This window comes from Narcine bancroftii, chromosome 5, assembly GCF_036971445.1.
Source record: "Narcine bancroftii isolate sNarBan1 chromosome 5, sNarBan1.hap1, whole genome shotgun sequence".
Taxonomy (NCBI): Eukaryota; Metazoa; Chordata; class Chondrichthyes; order Torpediniformes; family Narcinidae; genus Narcine; species Narcine bancroftii.
Window position 1 is genome coordinate 166,948,838 of NC_091473.1, and position 16,656 is coordinate 166,965,493.

General features: G+C 41.1%; 1 protein-coding gene across 1 annotated transcript in view; it reads left to right on the forward strand.

Moving 5' to 3' along the window:
• Nucleotides 1–487: 487 nt before the first annotated feature.
• Nucleotides 488–16,656, forward strand: part of il17rd (interleukin 17 receptor D) — a 96,575-nt gene continuing 80,406 nt past the window's right edge. Inside the window, exon 1 of the mRNA XM_069939635.1 lies at nucleotides 488–607. Coding sequence (XP_069795736.1) covers nucleotides 488–607 — 120 coding nt within the window. The remainder of the gene's footprint in view (nucleotides 608–16,656) is intronic.

Below are 16,656 nucleotides of genomic sequence, written 5' to 3' on the forward strand. Positions count from 1 at the left end.
AATATCAAAGAGCTGTGAGGGAAGAAGGTTCCAACACCACAAGACCCAATTCATCAATACACTCAACATAATTGCAACAATGACAAGTCATCTGGAGGTGATCATGCTGTGACCTTCTCCACCTTTTTAGATGACTTCCAATTTTTGTCCAGACAGTGTCCACGTTATCGATGCTTCATCTGCTCATTTGATGAGGGGTAAACAAAGAGACAACTGAAGATGGGACGTGATAGAGTGGGACTATTGGAAGACACCCCCGTATTGGAAAATACTGCCAAACTAATTTTTGTTGAAAGCAAGACTGAAATGTTCACAGCATACCATCTGGCTGAGATTCCAGTTTATGCGCCGGCTTTGGGGTCCAGGCAGGATGCGCCGAAAGTCCAGCCCTGCACCTCGCCGGGCTCCTTGGACGGGCGCCGGCCAGCCCACCCGAGAAGCCCGTGGACGCGCATGCGCGGCAGGGGCTGCCGCTGGGAGCGGGACCATGGCAGCTGGCAGGAAAGTTTGTGTTTTCCTCTTAACTTTGTGCGCCCTTCTGGCGAGTGGGATCAAGGTGACTGGCGCTAGGTCCAGGCAGCGGGGCTCGTTGATCTGCCCTTCAAAGGTAAGGGGGTGGGGGGGGGAAGGATTTCCTGCGCAGAGGTGAATGGATTATGAATATGGTCTGCCCCCGGTTCCTTTCCCTTTTAAAGGTGCACTGGATCGATTTGGGTGGAAACTCCACACCTTGAGCATTTAGCAGCCAGGGATTACTGACTGATTCTCTTTGCAGTCACCCTTTTTCGTGTATTTTATTTTGGATGCTTCCCGAGAGTTGTTTTCAGTGAGCGAACCTGATAATGTATCGATCAATGATCAGACTGCAACTGTTGGCAACAAAAATGCAACAAAGCAGAGCCGCTCGCTTTCGTGTTCGTGGTTTAATCCCGACACTTTTACAAATGAGTCAGTCTTCAGTCGATTTCCTTTATCTCCAGTGAGTTCTTTTGACCTGAGCTGTCCTGTCCTGTTGAGTGATCTGGTTCCTTTTGTTATTTTAATGAATAAAGCTCGACCTTTTTCTTTTGCCTTCGATTGATCAAAAGTAGTGTTAACAACAAGTGTAACCGCTTTCCTTCACCAGTTTCATTTCCATTGCCCATCTTCTGGGGATTCGGATCGCAAGGTCGAGGCAGGATTTATTTGTGCATTTTTATTTATATATTAAAAAAGATAATATCTGCTGGAAGTCTTTATTGCTGAGACAGAGTTGGTGTACTGATGAATGACCGAATGCCCCCCGAAAGCATTGTTTGCGGGGGGGCAGGTTTGCCTTTGAACTGAGACCTCAGTCGGAAGTGAAATGGCCCATTTGTGACTGCATTAAATTCCTTGGCATTTCCTCTTTATAACCGCAGGCCACTTCACATACAAACCAGCTGGCTGCTTGGACCTTTCGAGTCGACGAGCAGAGCAGTTTGGCTAATTTGTTAGGCTCGATCATTTGGACAGCTATTTTTTTTAAAAATCTTGCCAGTTTGGCTAAATGTGCTTTTATTTAGAATGAATTGAAATGTAGCTATTTTAAAAAAATCATTTGCAATTCACTTATGTTAAACTGCTTTGCTGAATTGTATTTGATAGCATGCTCCAAATGTTTACAACACATAATAACTGGCGAGCATCTCAATCGATTTATGGGGCTCTGGTTCCCAGATGGTGTTTGATTGTGTTCACCCGTGGTGCCATTTGTCGACCTCCCTCACCATCCCCGCCCCCAAAGCCCCCGTTGCTCTCAAATGAGCCACGTTACCCTTCTGCGTCTTGGGAACTTCTTATTTCATTGATAGGGTGTCTTGTCTCTTCTGACTGCAGTTTCTTTAAAGTTTGAGATATTCTTGATGTGGTTGTCTGCTTTTGCCAGTTTTCCAAGGACTGAACCAAGATAATGTTTTTTAAAAAGTCTTGATTTGATGCAAGTATCTAGGTTTTCAGATTTGCTCAAATTGCCATGGATTTGGTGGGGATGGGGGTGGAAGAGAGAGAGAACCAATCATGGAAATGTCAAAGAGCTGTGAGGGAAGAAGGCTCCTACACCACAATACCCAAGGACTTTGGATGTGTTTTTGATCTGATTCAGTCAGTGGCATAAGCATTCTCTTTCCCTATAAAAAGGCTGGGTTGTGTGTGGACCTTGCCAAGGGGCTCTTTGTGAATGTGATTTTTATTTTGTGTGAAGAATGTCACAGCCAAGCCTAATTCTATGTTTAATTGTGTACAATAATCCTTATTTCTAGCATGGTAAAGGGAATTCTGTCTAAATCCAATAGTTCCATATAAACTCAATCTCAATGTCAAAAATTGATCCAGAATTTTTATGGATTCATGTGTCAGCTCCACATTGTACAAAGCATTTTCCTCTGGCCCACCTTGGGTACATATTCTGTAGCAAAAAAATGGAAAGAGTGTCTGGATTATACATTTCAAACACACTTGGAACATTTCTGGTACATTTCTTAATAGTTAAGGAGGAAAAACCCAACACCCAACCCCAACCAACCAATTTTCCCCTGCAACCGCTGCAATCGTGCCTGTCCCGCATCGGACTTGTCAGCCACAAACGAGCCTACAGCTGACGTGGACTTTTTACCCCCTCCATAAATCTTCGTCCGCGAAGCCAAGCCAAAGAAAGAAGAATAGTTAATCTAAAATCTAAATTTAAGTTAGATGCATTCTGACATTGAATGTTTCAAGATTTACAGATTGGGAGTTAAAAAAGTTAGAAAACATACAGATAACCCCAAAATTAGTAGTGAGGAAGGGTACCCAGGCTTTCAATGGGATCTAGATCATTTGGAGAGTGCAAATGGAATGCAACTCTGATGAGTGTGAGATGTTGCACATCAGTAAGTCAAACCTAGTGTAGGACTTGCGTAGTATATGGCAGGGTCCTGGAGAGTATTGTAGAAGAGGCATTTTGGGATACAGATGAATTGTTTCTTGAATTTGGCAACTTGGTTGGATAAAGTGATGAAGACATTTGGCATGCTTGCCTTCAGTGGGCAGGGTATAGAGTACAAAAGGTAGGACTTGACTGTACAAGGAATTGGTGAGACCCCACTTAGCATACCGAGCTATAGAAAAGACATCAATAAATTGAAGAGGCATAGGAGAGGTTCACCAGGGTATTGTGAAGCACGAAAGTCTGCAGATTGTTGCTATTGTAGTAAAAATGCAAAGAAATGCAGGAGGAACTCAGCCGGTCTCGAAGTGCAGTGTCCACAGGAAGTAAAGCTATAGAAGGTTTCAGCACAGTACAGGTCCTTCTGCTCTTGAAATTGTGTTGAATGGGGGAGGGGGAGGAGGAGAGTCTAAAGGGCAAAAGGTGTTAATTGGATATAAGAGGATAGGTGAGAATTGATTTTCAGCTCTGTGAAAGGAGACGGAGGGGAAAGGAAAGAGAGAGAGAGCTGGGGGAAAGGCAACAAGGGGAAGAAGAAGCGATTTTAATGGAAACCGGAGAAGTTGATATTAGCACCATCTGGTTGGAGGGTGCCCAGGTGGAATTTGAGGGGTGTTCCTCCTATTTGCAGTTGATCTCAGTCTGGCAGTGGTTTCCCATTGTGATCTCCTCTACGTCGGAGAGATTGAGTACAGTCTGGGAGACTGCTTTGCTGAGCACCTTCGTCCGTCCGCTGCAATCACATATATATCCCAGTGGCCACTTATTTCAATTCTCCGTCCCATTCCCTTGTTGAGATGTCTATTCATGGGCTCATAGACTAAGACCTCCCACATCATCCATCTGGGCACAGTCCAACCAGATGGTGTTAACATCGACTTTTTCGGTTTCTGTTAAACCCCCTGCCCTTTTCTTTTCCCCTGGCACCTTCTCTTTCTCTCTCTCTCGCTCCCTCTCTCTCAGAGCCAACATCAATTCTCATCTTTCCTCTCTTCATATCCAATTAACACCCTTTGGCTTTTGGTCTGGACTTCTTCACCCTTCTCTCTTCACTCTTTATCCAGATGCCTTCCTGTTTTTGCTTACACCATGAAGAATGGCTCAGGCCCGAAACATTGGTAATATATCTTACGGAAACTGCGACCAGCTGAGTTCCTTCAGCATTTCTGAGCATTTTCACCATGATATTGCCAGGAAGAGTTTGGATAGGTTGGGTCGTTATCCTACAGTGTAAAAGACTGAGGGGTGATCTACAGACGTTTATACAATCATGAGTCCATGGATAAATTGAATGTTCACAGTCTTTTTTTCCCACCCAAGGTAGGTGATTCTAGAACTAGAAACTTTAGGTTTAAGGTGAGAGGGGGGAGATTTAAGAGGAACCTGAAGGATAACATTTTCACTCAATAGGTAATCCATATTTGCAATGAGCTGTTAGAGGAAACGATAGAATTAGACACAATTTTGACATTCAAAAGGCATTTGGATGTTTATGGATAAAAAGGTCACTGAGGGATAGGGACCAAATGCAGGGTAATGGGACTAGTCAGAATGCCAACTTCGTCAATGTGGATGAGTAAAGCCAAAGGCCCTGTTCTGTGCTATGTTACTCAATGACATTGGAGAAGAGTTTCCAGTTTGTTTAAAGGAGATAGTGCAATGAATTTAGAACTGGTGAACTAATGATGGGTAACATTTTCCTGTACACTATTAATCTTATCTAATTTATTTTAAATTAGATTCAACTTTACTGTCATTGAGCCAAGTAAAATATGAAGCCAATGAGATACCATTAGCATCCAACCAGTAGTTAAAAATAGTGCTATACTGTATACCAATAACTATGTGCAAATAAAAGTAAGTGCATTCAGCAAGCAAACAATTATAGAAGTACCGACAGTACAATGCGAGTGCAGTAGCACTCAGCGCTGTGATTAGGTTCAGCAGGGCCACAGCTTCAGGTGGTAAAAAAGCTCTTCCTGAGCGTGCTGATTTGAGAGCGAAGGCTTCTGTAGTACCTACCAGATGGAAGGAGAGTGAAGAGTCCATAGTTTGGGTGAGATGCATCCTTGATGATGCTCTTTGCCCTGTCCAGACAGTGTTCCTGATAGATGTTCTTAATAGTGGGCAATTGAATGCTGATAATCTGCTGGGCAGATTTTACCACCTGCTGAAGTGCTTTTCAGTCCAATACAATTGCCAAACCACACTGAGATGCCATAGGTAAGTATGCTCTCAATGGTAACAGCGGTAAAAATCCATCAATATCCTGGGACAGAGGTAAACTTTCTTCATGCTCCGCAGAAAATAAAGTCACTGCTGCGCCTTTTTGATCCAGGATGGACAAGTTCAGGGACCAGGTGAGATCATCAGAAATGTGAACACCAAGGAATTTAAAGCTTGGTACACATTCCACCACAACTCCATTGATGTAAATAGGGGCATGAGTGTGGCTTCTAGCGCGTCTGAAGTCCACAATGATCTCCTTGGTTTTCTGGGTGTTAAGTGCCAAGCTATTATTTCAGACACTTCCCACATCATTATTTTCTATTTACAAGACTAGGTGAATGATTAGAGTTTGAAAGAATGTCATTTGGCCTGTGAATTGCATGCCATCTAGATGAAAGAGCAACTCAAATGGTCCTGGTCATCATATTTTTTTTCAAGATATTTCATGGTCTCGATTGAATTGAACTTGCCTCCATTTCAAACTCTAGCAGTTTATTTAGACCCCTTCCACTTGATGTATTTTGAAAAAAATGTTCATTCATACATCATGGAAATATCTCCTTTTGATGCACTGAGTACATGGAAATCATCAAACACTATTTAATACTAAGCCACGTAACACAAAAAAAGTGCTACAGAAACTCAGCAGGTCACACAGCAGTCAGAAGAAGCAAAAATATATGGAACTAATGTTTCAGGCTTGAGCCCTTGTCAAGGAATGAGAAAAGAGCAGTCTGGTGGAGGAGCACAGGCCCACAGGCAAGAGGTCATTGGTGGATATGGGTGGGAATGCAGAAGAGAAAAAAAGCTGAGGTGTTAGGGGAATAGGATAGCTCTCTGAATGGGAATGGGCGTAGAGCAGGAGAAAAGGAGACAGTGGCATAGGGAAAGAGAGAGCGGACATGGGAGGGGTCTAACTGTAAACCAGAGAAGTTGATGTTATTGCTATCTGGTTAGAGAATGCCCAGATGGAATATTAGATGTTGTTCCTCTCATTTATGGGTTGCCTCGGTTGACAGTGCATGAGACCACAGTTGGGTATGTTGGTCTGGTAATGGAGAGTGAAATTTGAAATGGTTGGCTGCAGATAAGTCCCCTTATTTGTATTGGACAGAGCGAAGGTGCTCAACGAAACGATCTCCCAGTCTGCGTCTAGCCTCTCTGATGAAGAGGAGGCCATAACGGGAGCAGAGGATGCAGTAGGTGACCCCTGCAGATTCACAAGTGTTGCTTCACTTAGAAGTACTCTTTTGGGCTCTGAATGGTGGTGAGGGAGGAGGTGTGGGTGCAAGTGTAGCATTTCCTGCAGTCACAGGGGATAGGTACTGAGGTGGTGATTAGTGGGAAGGAATGATTGGATGAGGGAGTCTCAGAGAGAGCGATCTTTGTGGAAAGCTGAGAGGAGAAGAATACCGAGCCCACTTTTTCTTCTCTCTTCCCCCCCCCCCCCCCCATTGTTATAAAACTTCCATGCTCTGCCATTCACCTACACATTGAGAGCAATTGCCAATTCATCTACACATCTTTGACGTGTGGAAGAAAACTGAAGCCTGTGCAGGAAACCTACATGATCACAGGGGAGAATGTAAAAATGGCAAAAGGTGGCACGAGAGATCAGGGCTGAATCTGGATTAATTTTAATCTTAATGGTGCCACCCATGCTGCCCAATTACGATCTACCAATCGTGTTTGTCTTGGAGGATGGGAGGAAACTGGAGCAGCCTGAGAAAACCCATGCAGCTCACGTACCTGACTAGCTGTGGCAGATTTGATCCCAAACACTGGCACTGGCACAGCAACCACTACTGCAGCAACAAAGCACCAGCCCTCGTGGCTGAACCTTCATGTCAGTTTTGTTATTTTGTCAATTGTCATCATTCACTAGATTTTTGACCCTTCTACTGGTGGAAACAGTTGTGTTCTATCCATTATATTAGCACTGTTTTTAATAAGCTGTTAAATCTCTTCAGAGTTACTCCTTGTACTTCGGAGATCAGCCTCAGCTTCTCCACTGATAAAATTTTTGATTCCAAGAAATCCTTCTGGTACATATTTTTTGTCATACTCTCCAAATCCTTCAAAGTGTTCTTTAAGCATCGGGTGCAGAACTGAACCAGTGCTTTAGAAAGATTCATCATGGTTTCCTTGTTGTTTTATTCTGTGTTTTTTTTTTTAAACTGGCTTTCCTTAATCACTCTAAACACACCCAGCCAAAATGTAAAGATTACATTTTAAATTCGTACACGTGAAATCTTAAATATAAACATTTGGTTTCACGATGTGTACATTCCATGGGAGTTGATGATAGAAAATGTGTATTGTGTGACAGAGTATGTTGAGATGTTTGGGGGATAAATTGGGAAAGGTTTGTTAGAGCAGGTCACACACAAACACTTTAAAACAATTTTTGCAGGAGCTTTTGCCAGAATGCTCAGTCTCGTGATGGACTGTCATTTGCCAAAAGGGCAACAAATGTCTGGAAAACAGAACTTGCTGTCTGGAGGGTCATGTGATTTTATTTTTGCAGGCAGAAAGCAGAAAAAAAAGAGGCTTTGCTCTTAGTTAGAGGGAGTGAGCGAGAGGAGAGACACAGACACAAGTTCCAGAGGGACAAGCTGGCAAGCTTTGGAAGATGGCCTGGTCAAAGGAGAGGACTGGCTGTCCAGTGTTTCCCTTGGAAAAGGAGAAACAGAAAGGAACTCTGGGGTGACCTGAAACAAGAAAAATTCTCTCTGAGAGCCAATCTGAGTGGTAACCATTTATCTGTTAAGCACCAAAGCATGGTGAACTTTGTTAATGTTAACTTCTGTGCACAATACAAGAATTGCCTGCAACCAGTGAGATTGGACGTGAATCAAAGAACTTGGCTGAACTTGCACACACATTACACACACGTGAGCTTAGAGTTAAGTTAGAAGGGAGTTATGAGTCAATAGAGATAAGTTTAAGTTTGATTCTATTTTCATGTTCAAATATAATTAAAAGCAACTTTTGTTTGTTACCGTTTGTCGTGGTGCATGTCTATTGCTGCTGGGTTTTGGGGTCCTCTGAACTCGTAACAATTGTGATTGGGATTTTTGAAAGAATTTGCATCCCTCTAAAAGTTTGTAAATGATATAACTTTATTTTTATGAAATATTCATAAAAGGTGCTGATCCAGTGTTGTAACTTTTTAAAAGATATTTATGTACTTATTCAATTCAACATTTTCAACCACCAGAACCTGATTATTTAGATAGGTTAACAGTCGTGTGGTTTGGCCTCGAGACTTCACAGTGTGCTGTAGAAGTTCTTCAAAGCATTAAAGAATCATAGTATTTCATAAACATTCTGCCCCTTTTCCAGTAGTTGGTGAGATATAGATGTATTTTACAATATTTCTTTCTTTGGCTTGGCTTCGCAAACGAAGATTTATGGAGGGGTATGTCCACGTCAGCTGCAGGCTCGTTTGTGACTGACAAGTCCGATGCGGGACAGGCAGGCACGGTTGCAGCGGTTGCAAGGGAAAATTGGTGGGTTGGAGTTGGGTGTTGGGTTTTTCCTCTTGTCTTTGGTTAGTGAGGTGGGCTCTGCGGTCTTCTTCAAAGGAGGTTGCTGCCCGCCGAACTGTGTGGCACCAAGATCCACGGTTGGAGGCGATATCAGCCCACTGGCGGTGGTCAATGTGGCAGGCACCAAGAGATTTCATTAAACAGTCCTTGTATCTCTTCTTTGGTGCACCTCTGTCTCGGTGGCCAGTGGAGAGCTCGCCATAGAACATGATCTTGGGAAGGCGACAATCTTCCATTCTGGAGACGTGACCCACCCAGCGCAGTTGGGTCTTCAGCAGCATGGATTCGATGCTTGCGGACTCTGCCAGCTCGAGTACTTCGATGTTGGTGATGAAGTCACTCCAATGAATGTTGAGGATGGAGCGGAGACAGCGCTGATGGAAGCGTTCTAGGAACCGTGGAGCGTGGGTATGACAACGGCTCTGTACACGCTGATCTTTGTGTGTTTCTTCAGGTGGTTGTTTTTCCAGACTCTTTTGTGTAGTCTTCCAAAGGCGCTATTTGCCTTGGCGAGTCTGTTGTCTACCTCTTTGTCGATCTTTGCATCAGATGAAATGGTGCAGCCGAGGTAGGTAAACTGGTTGACCGTTTTGAGTTCTGTGTGCCCAATGGAGATGTGGGGGGGCTGATAGTCATGGTGGGGAGCTGGTTGATGGAGGACCTCAGTTTTCTTCAGGCTGACTTCCAGGCCAAACATTTTGGCAGTTTCCGCAAAACAGGACGTCATGCGCTGGAGAGCTGGCTCAGAATGGGCAACTAAAGTGGCATCGTCTGCAAAGAGTAGTTCACGGACAAGTTGCTCTTGTGTCTTGGTGTGAGTTTGCAGGCGCCTCAGATTGAAGAGACTGCCATCCGTTACAATATACAATACCTCTATTGACTTTGCCCAAATGAGAAAATCCAGGCAATGAGGTTTACATTCAACTTCAGGAAAAGCTTCTTTACCACCAAATTCATATTTGTTCTTGCCCAATGTCCACAAATGTCCTCTTTGAGCAAGATTTTTAAGAAATACAGTAAAATCCCCGTTATCTGGTATTCAAGTAACCGGCATCCTTCAAGCAACCAGCAAAAAAAATCCCGGGAAATAAGAGGTTAAAAAAAAATACGAGAGTTTAAAATTGGCGACTCCCAGTGGTTAGTTTACAATCTCAAGCAACCAGAAAATTAACTTGACTGCATCTACTAATCCCCATAAATGCCAGATACCAGGGAGTTTACTATAATAACAATACAAGAAGCAGGTGCAGGCTGATTGACTCCTCGAGCATTGGCTGATGCAGTCTGGGCCTCACCAGCATTTTCATTTCGGACTACTTCTTGGATATATTCAATGGCTCTGCCTTCTCACCTCAGAGGTAAAAAAAATTTGTAGATTCATGATGCTCTGTATATAAAAAAAATCTTCATCTCTCTGAATAGCAACCCCCTTCTGCTTCTGAGATGTCAATATCCACATCAGAAGAAACATTGCGTCAATGTCCATACAACTTCCCTCAGAATCTTGTGTGTCAATATCATCTCATTCTTCTTTACTGCAATGAGTATAAACCCAACATTGTCACTTTTCTTCATGTCAAATCCTTCATCCCACTAACCAGATGAACCATAACGCAACTATACCAATCTTAAACATGGAGACCAAACTCTATGCAATACTACAGAGGAATAAAAATTTGCGTCAAAATGTCTCAACATCCCATTTGTCTTCCTTATTACTTTTTGTAATTCATGTTCACTTTTGTTTTCATGTGTGTCCCTTTATATTTTGAGATCTCACTCTATGTAAATAATTTACTTTCATCCAAACTGGGTGACCTCACATTTTCAGGCAATATACACCATATGCCAACTTCTTACCTGCTCGTAACTTATCTACACACCTTTTGTGGACTCTCTATCCCCTTTCACACTGGCACTTTATCCTAATAATTAATGGCCAATCTACCGGTTGCGCCCAGCGTGAACGCTCCAGAATTGGCGCCTGTGTGCCGATTAGCCCAGTCTGAAAGGGTCATGGACTATCTCGGGACAAAGTAATGGTATGTTGATGACCTTTTTGTGTGAGTGCAGGAACATGAAGGAATAAACTTTGCTGACCTACATGAACCTTTATAAATTTCTAAAGGACCATGGGAAAGTTGCAGCAGAGTTGTGGGGGGTGGGAGGAGAAAGAGAGAGTGAGCAATAGCGGACCTGCCCTCCCGAAATTCTGTGCAGTGATGAAACACCTCCATGAGTGCTCTGTTGCATGGAATTCTGGGAGGGCAGGTCCACTATTGCTCTTTTCCATGCTCTTTGTAAATTGTGCGCTATTGCTGCTACCACTTTCCCACAGTCCTTTATAAATTTATAAAGGTTTAGGTCGGCTCAACATCAGGGGCTGAAGGGCTCATACTGTGCTGTACATAATGCTAAATTATGTTATAATTAGGCATGATTAACTTTATTTAAATACAAAATAATAATACATCGATCAGGATTTAGGACAGGTCCTCCATCGCTCTATGCGTCACCCAGACGTCACCGGTGGAGGATAGTCTCCCCTATCCCTGGGGATGCCTTGAGGTGAGTGTGAAAGGATGCAGAGAACTGGTTAACGGTGGTCCAGTGTGAACGGCAAAAACTGCTTCCTTAACCAGTTCACTGAACAGATAATGTACTGGTTAGCCAGGGTGAAAAGGGCTTCTGTGTTCTCCACGAAACTTGCTATCCCATTTATTTTTGTATCACTTGAGCAAACTTGGCCACGGTATATTGGTTCCTTCAACCAAGTTATCAGCATAAACATTTGAAGTCACAGCATTCTGTGCACCAGACTAATTTCTGATTGCCAATGCAAATATGACAGACTTCTCTCCACTCTGAACTATTACATTACGTCAACTTGATAAGAAAAATGGATCTTTAGTTTTTCCCTTCACATAGCTAAGGAATTTGTAGTATTCTAAGCGGTGTTCTCTGTGGTGGGGTCACCTAATTTGGAACTAAACAATAATTGAATGTAAAAATTGATCTTGATTTTATTCAGAGCCGAGCAATCTAATGCATTTATTGACTTCATTCATCAGTAAGCAGCCCTGAAGCACCTTGCTTTTAATCTTCTCAGCAGCATCTCTTTTTCTCGAGTGAGAGCTTTAACCATTTATTAGCTTGTCGCATGGAACAGAAAATGTGCACACTCAGAAATAGTTGGTTATTAATATAAAAATAAATAATGGGAGGAGAATATTTAATTTCTTCACATTTGAAAGTTGAGAAAAAGATGGGTTAAATATATTAGTTAAACACCAATCAAAAGCATTTAAGAATGTACCTTAATATTTTAATGGAAAATGTGTCATTAGATCTAGAATATGTGGTAAATTGCCCGTTAATATCAATTGTAGGGTTTAGCTGTGTAGACATTTGAAGACCAAATAGTAAAGGTAACCCATGTAAATGAGCAGCCGTATAATTATGGAATGTTTCTGTTTTCCATCACATAATCAATGTGAAGCTGGGTCTGGTTAGTTCCTGAAGGAAGTGGGAGGAAAAAAAGTCTCTTTTTGAAGGTTAGTTTTCTGGTGTTAGTGAAGTGTTGGCTACAGTGACACTTTTATTGGTTTTGAGGTGACTATTTTAGCCTACTGCTCTTTTAGTTTTAATTGTTACCATAACTAAAGAGGCAGGAAGACAGAAAGCAGCAAATTTTCATCAAGGCTTGATTGCAAATAACGTTATAGCATTTATTATTTGGATTAAGGTTTTCCTAAATGTCTTCTGTTGCATTTATTGGCACAAGTTCCTATTGTTTGTACTCCAGTGAAATCAAACTTTATATAATAAAAAATGTCCATGATTAAAATACTGACAACCTGCTTCAGTGCAGTAAATGGTTAAAATCTAATAGAAGTCCTAGATTCTATGTGGCCTAGCTAGTTGATGGAGGATGATCAGGGGTATTTAAGTTCTGAATTTGGGTCACTTACTGTGCTCGATTGTGTAAAGTCACTTTCTCATCCAGAACTGCGTCTGAAATTTCCAGTAATAGTCTAATCCTTTGAGGATAAAATATCTTGCATTTCAGTTGTGACTGCTGGTTTTGTTCCACTCCTTTCTGTGATTGTCATTACTCCCTTGCAGCAGGAAACTAAAGACAAAGTCCCTAAAGCATTTTTGGACACTTTTTTGTTCAGGGTAGATGGTTTGGGGTGTGTTGGTGGGAAATAATAGAATTTATTGTATTGGATGTCATCTGCTATTTCACTTTCATGGCAGAAGCTGGTGCAGACTGAACAGGAAATACTTCGATATAAAATCAGTTCAAGCATGTGGAAATGCTACATCTGATTTCGAGCACAAATTGCTGACAGCTGCTGTTTGCTGTTCCTTCGGAAGCTCTTGAAAGTACTGATCATGTAACTTGAATTTTTCGCAGGCAGTGTCTTTTACCAACTATTGCCCCGGTAAAGACAAGTTAAATTTGACCTGAAGTATTGATTCTGGCATCCTTGCAGTGATTTTTAAGTGAATGAAATACCTAAGAGTTCCAACAATAACAATTTGTGCTGCACTGCACCGTGGTTTTAAGTTTAATTCATTGAATTAGATCTCTCTTTGGAATGAGTGATGAGGCTCCTGGAGCTAGAAACTGGTCACAACATTGATCACAAGTTGACACAAATTTCATTTTTTTTTTAATGTGCAGACTTCACTCTAATTCTACCAACCTGAATAATGTGCCAGGGCCAAGTTTTAATGCTGTTAAATACAGTATATGTTAAGATGCTGTGGAAGCTCAGCATCTATGTGTGGTCAACATCCTTATTAACATATTTGCTAACAGGATTTGCCAAATCTGTGAAAAGAATTTCTACATCAACTAAAATGTTTATCCCATCAGATGTGATTATTGAATTAAGTTTGCCAGACAAGGTAGATCATCAATAAAACTCTGATATTCAGTAAATCTGCCTGGTTTGTTAGGGGATTACCAAGCTTTCTACAGAGTTCTAGACTCACAAGATATAGGAGTTGAAGTAGGCCCATAGGGTCCACCATTCTAATCATGAGCTGATCCATCCTCCCACTCATCCCCATTCCCCTCGCTTTCTCCCCATAACCCTTGATACTCTGACTAATCAAATACCTGTCAATCTCTGCCTTGGAGGGTGGTGATGTGCTTTGCTTTGTTTTGTGCAAACCTCTGGCATCTCATCCCAGGGTTTTTCCTCATGAGTGATCTGGAGAATGACAACGGCTTGGCTGTGATCCTCGTGCATAAATCTATTCGAGGTTACTGGGTGGTTGTGATCACTTGGAGACTCATTGAACTAGTTGACACTTTTCCAAAAGTGTGTTGTTTGTTTGCTTGTAATTTGATTGTATTGTTAGCAAAAAAAAGTGTGAACATTGGAATTTGAATTAGTTTGCACACACCAAACTAGGATTCTGCAATGATTAATTAAGGTAAAGAAAAATGTCACTTGTTTTCACAATCTTGAAACTCTCAAGAACTATACAAGATGATTTATAAGTATTAACTCACAAATAATTTATTCATCTATTTATAAAACATACTTTCTTTCATAATTAAAGAATGTTAAATAATGACTGTTGCTACGACTATTTCACTAAGATTGCAGCCTGCGGCTAATGGGGGTCAACTCTGCCATAATCAGTGCACACAGCTGTAACTGTTTGAGCATCCACAATAAAGGGCTAAGTTTAATTAAAGTTCCCCAGATGGAGCTCCACAGCCTTGCATTCTACTATAAAGCTAAAAAGAAATTATCCATGAGACAGTTGACAAAAGCAAATGCACCAGGAGTTCCAACTTCAGTAAACTGTGGATTATGAGCAGAAACAAGAAAAAGTATTGGCAACCATGGGCCTGTCAGCATGACTAGAGAAAAGCTGTAAGCATTTTTAAAACAGACTTTAACTTTAAAAAAAAATTGGATTTGTGCACTCTTGCAATCAGGAACGGTGATTATTTGATGGTTGTTGGGGGAAGGGAAGAGGAATTTTAAAATAGACTGGAATGGTGAATAGAAATATTGTGACTTGTAAACAAAAGGATGTGTTGGAGAAATGAATTTTTTAAAAAAATGTAAGAGTCAAGTATGGACTTCAAACCAGTTTAAATAAAAACTATGGAACATTGAAATCCCAGGTTTAACCAGAGGGTTCCAGCCTGTCCTGAAAAAGGCAATTTTCTGATTTCTTTTTCAAATATTAATGAACATTTTCTGCTGAGTTTACATCACAAGATTAAGGAACAGAAGTAGGCCATTCAGCCCATCGAGCCTGCTCAGCCACTCCACCATGAGCTAAACCATTCTCACATCTAGTTCAAATTTATACCCAGGTCCTTTATACCCAGACTAATTAGATACCTATCAATCTTCTCAAACTCCCCCAATTTTCGGGCTTCCACAGCTGTATGTGGCAATGAATTCTACACATCAATGATCCTCTGTCTAATGAAATTTCTCCTCATCTCTGTTTTAAATTGGTACCCTCTAATTCTAAGACTGTGCCCTTTTGTCCTGGACTTGCCCACCAAAGGAAACATCTTATTCACATGTGGTTTTATTGATTTTAATGAGTTCTTACATTGAATTTCATAGACAACAAATTAAAATCAAAATGTATTGCTTATTTCTGGCAGAAATGAAATGAATTATTTCATTACTTTTTTGGAAAGTGATTGTTGTTCATGAGGCCAATACCATCCATTCATAATTGCCCTTGCCACTCTGGTGGTCCTGTGGATTGACCTTTGATCCATTTCTCTGCAGCATCTGTACCATGCTGTGATGCAGTCGGCCAGGACACTCTTGATAGAGCTCCTGTAGAAGGTTGACATGATGATAGCTGGTAGCCTTGCCCTCTTCAGTCTTCTCAGGAAGTACAGTCGCTCTTGCATCTACCTGTGGAGATGCTGTGTGGTCCACAATAGGCCACTAGATAAGTGAACTCCAAGAAACTAGGTGCTCTGCACTCTCTCTACGACAGTTATTATGTGTAGTGGAGGGTGGTCGTTCCAGGTCCTTCTGAAGTCCATGATCATCTCCTTTGTCTTGTCCACGTTGAGACTCTGATTGTTACCCTTGCACTTTACCACAAGTTTTTCCCCTCTTCTTTGTAGTGCAACTTATTGTGGTTGATAAGGCCAACTATTATTGTGACAGCTGCAAACTTTTATATATATATATATTTTATTTTTTTCCCCATAAATATACATATCAAAAGTTTCCATTTTCAAAATAAAAAAAAGAAAGTAAATAAATAAATAAGTGTGTGTGTGCGGGCACGCGTGTATGTATATATGTGTGTGTATATATGTGCATATATATGTGTGTATAGATATATGTATGTATATATGTATGTATGTGTGTGTGTGTGTGTGTATTGGGGAGGTCACATTTTTATAATAGTAGCACCTTTTTAAATTATATTTGAGCTACTATATAGTTGTCTAATTGCCATATTTTTATAAATATGTCATATTTGTTCTTTAAATTATGTGAATTTTTTTTCCTTAGGCATACAACGATTCATCTCTGTCTTCCATCATGCTCTCTGCAGAGGGGAGTCTGAATTCCAAGTAATCGCAATATATTTTCTTAGCCACAGCTAAAGCTATTTTAACAAATTAAATTTGGAATTTAGTTAGTTTAATACTTATTTCAATAAAATTTGCCTAAAGATAAAGCTCCAGGTTGTCTATGAAGGCTACCCATTGTCCTTGTTCGTGCTAGAAAAGTCTCACCCTCACACACGACCACGTAGGATGTACAAACATTCCTATTCCACATCTAAAACACATCTCCAATATTTCTGGTTTTTGTTTATGTAATTTCTGTGGGGTGAGGTATAATTGGTGTAGAAAATTATGCTGTACTAATCCATATCTTGCATTTATAATTTATGTCATGCTATCCA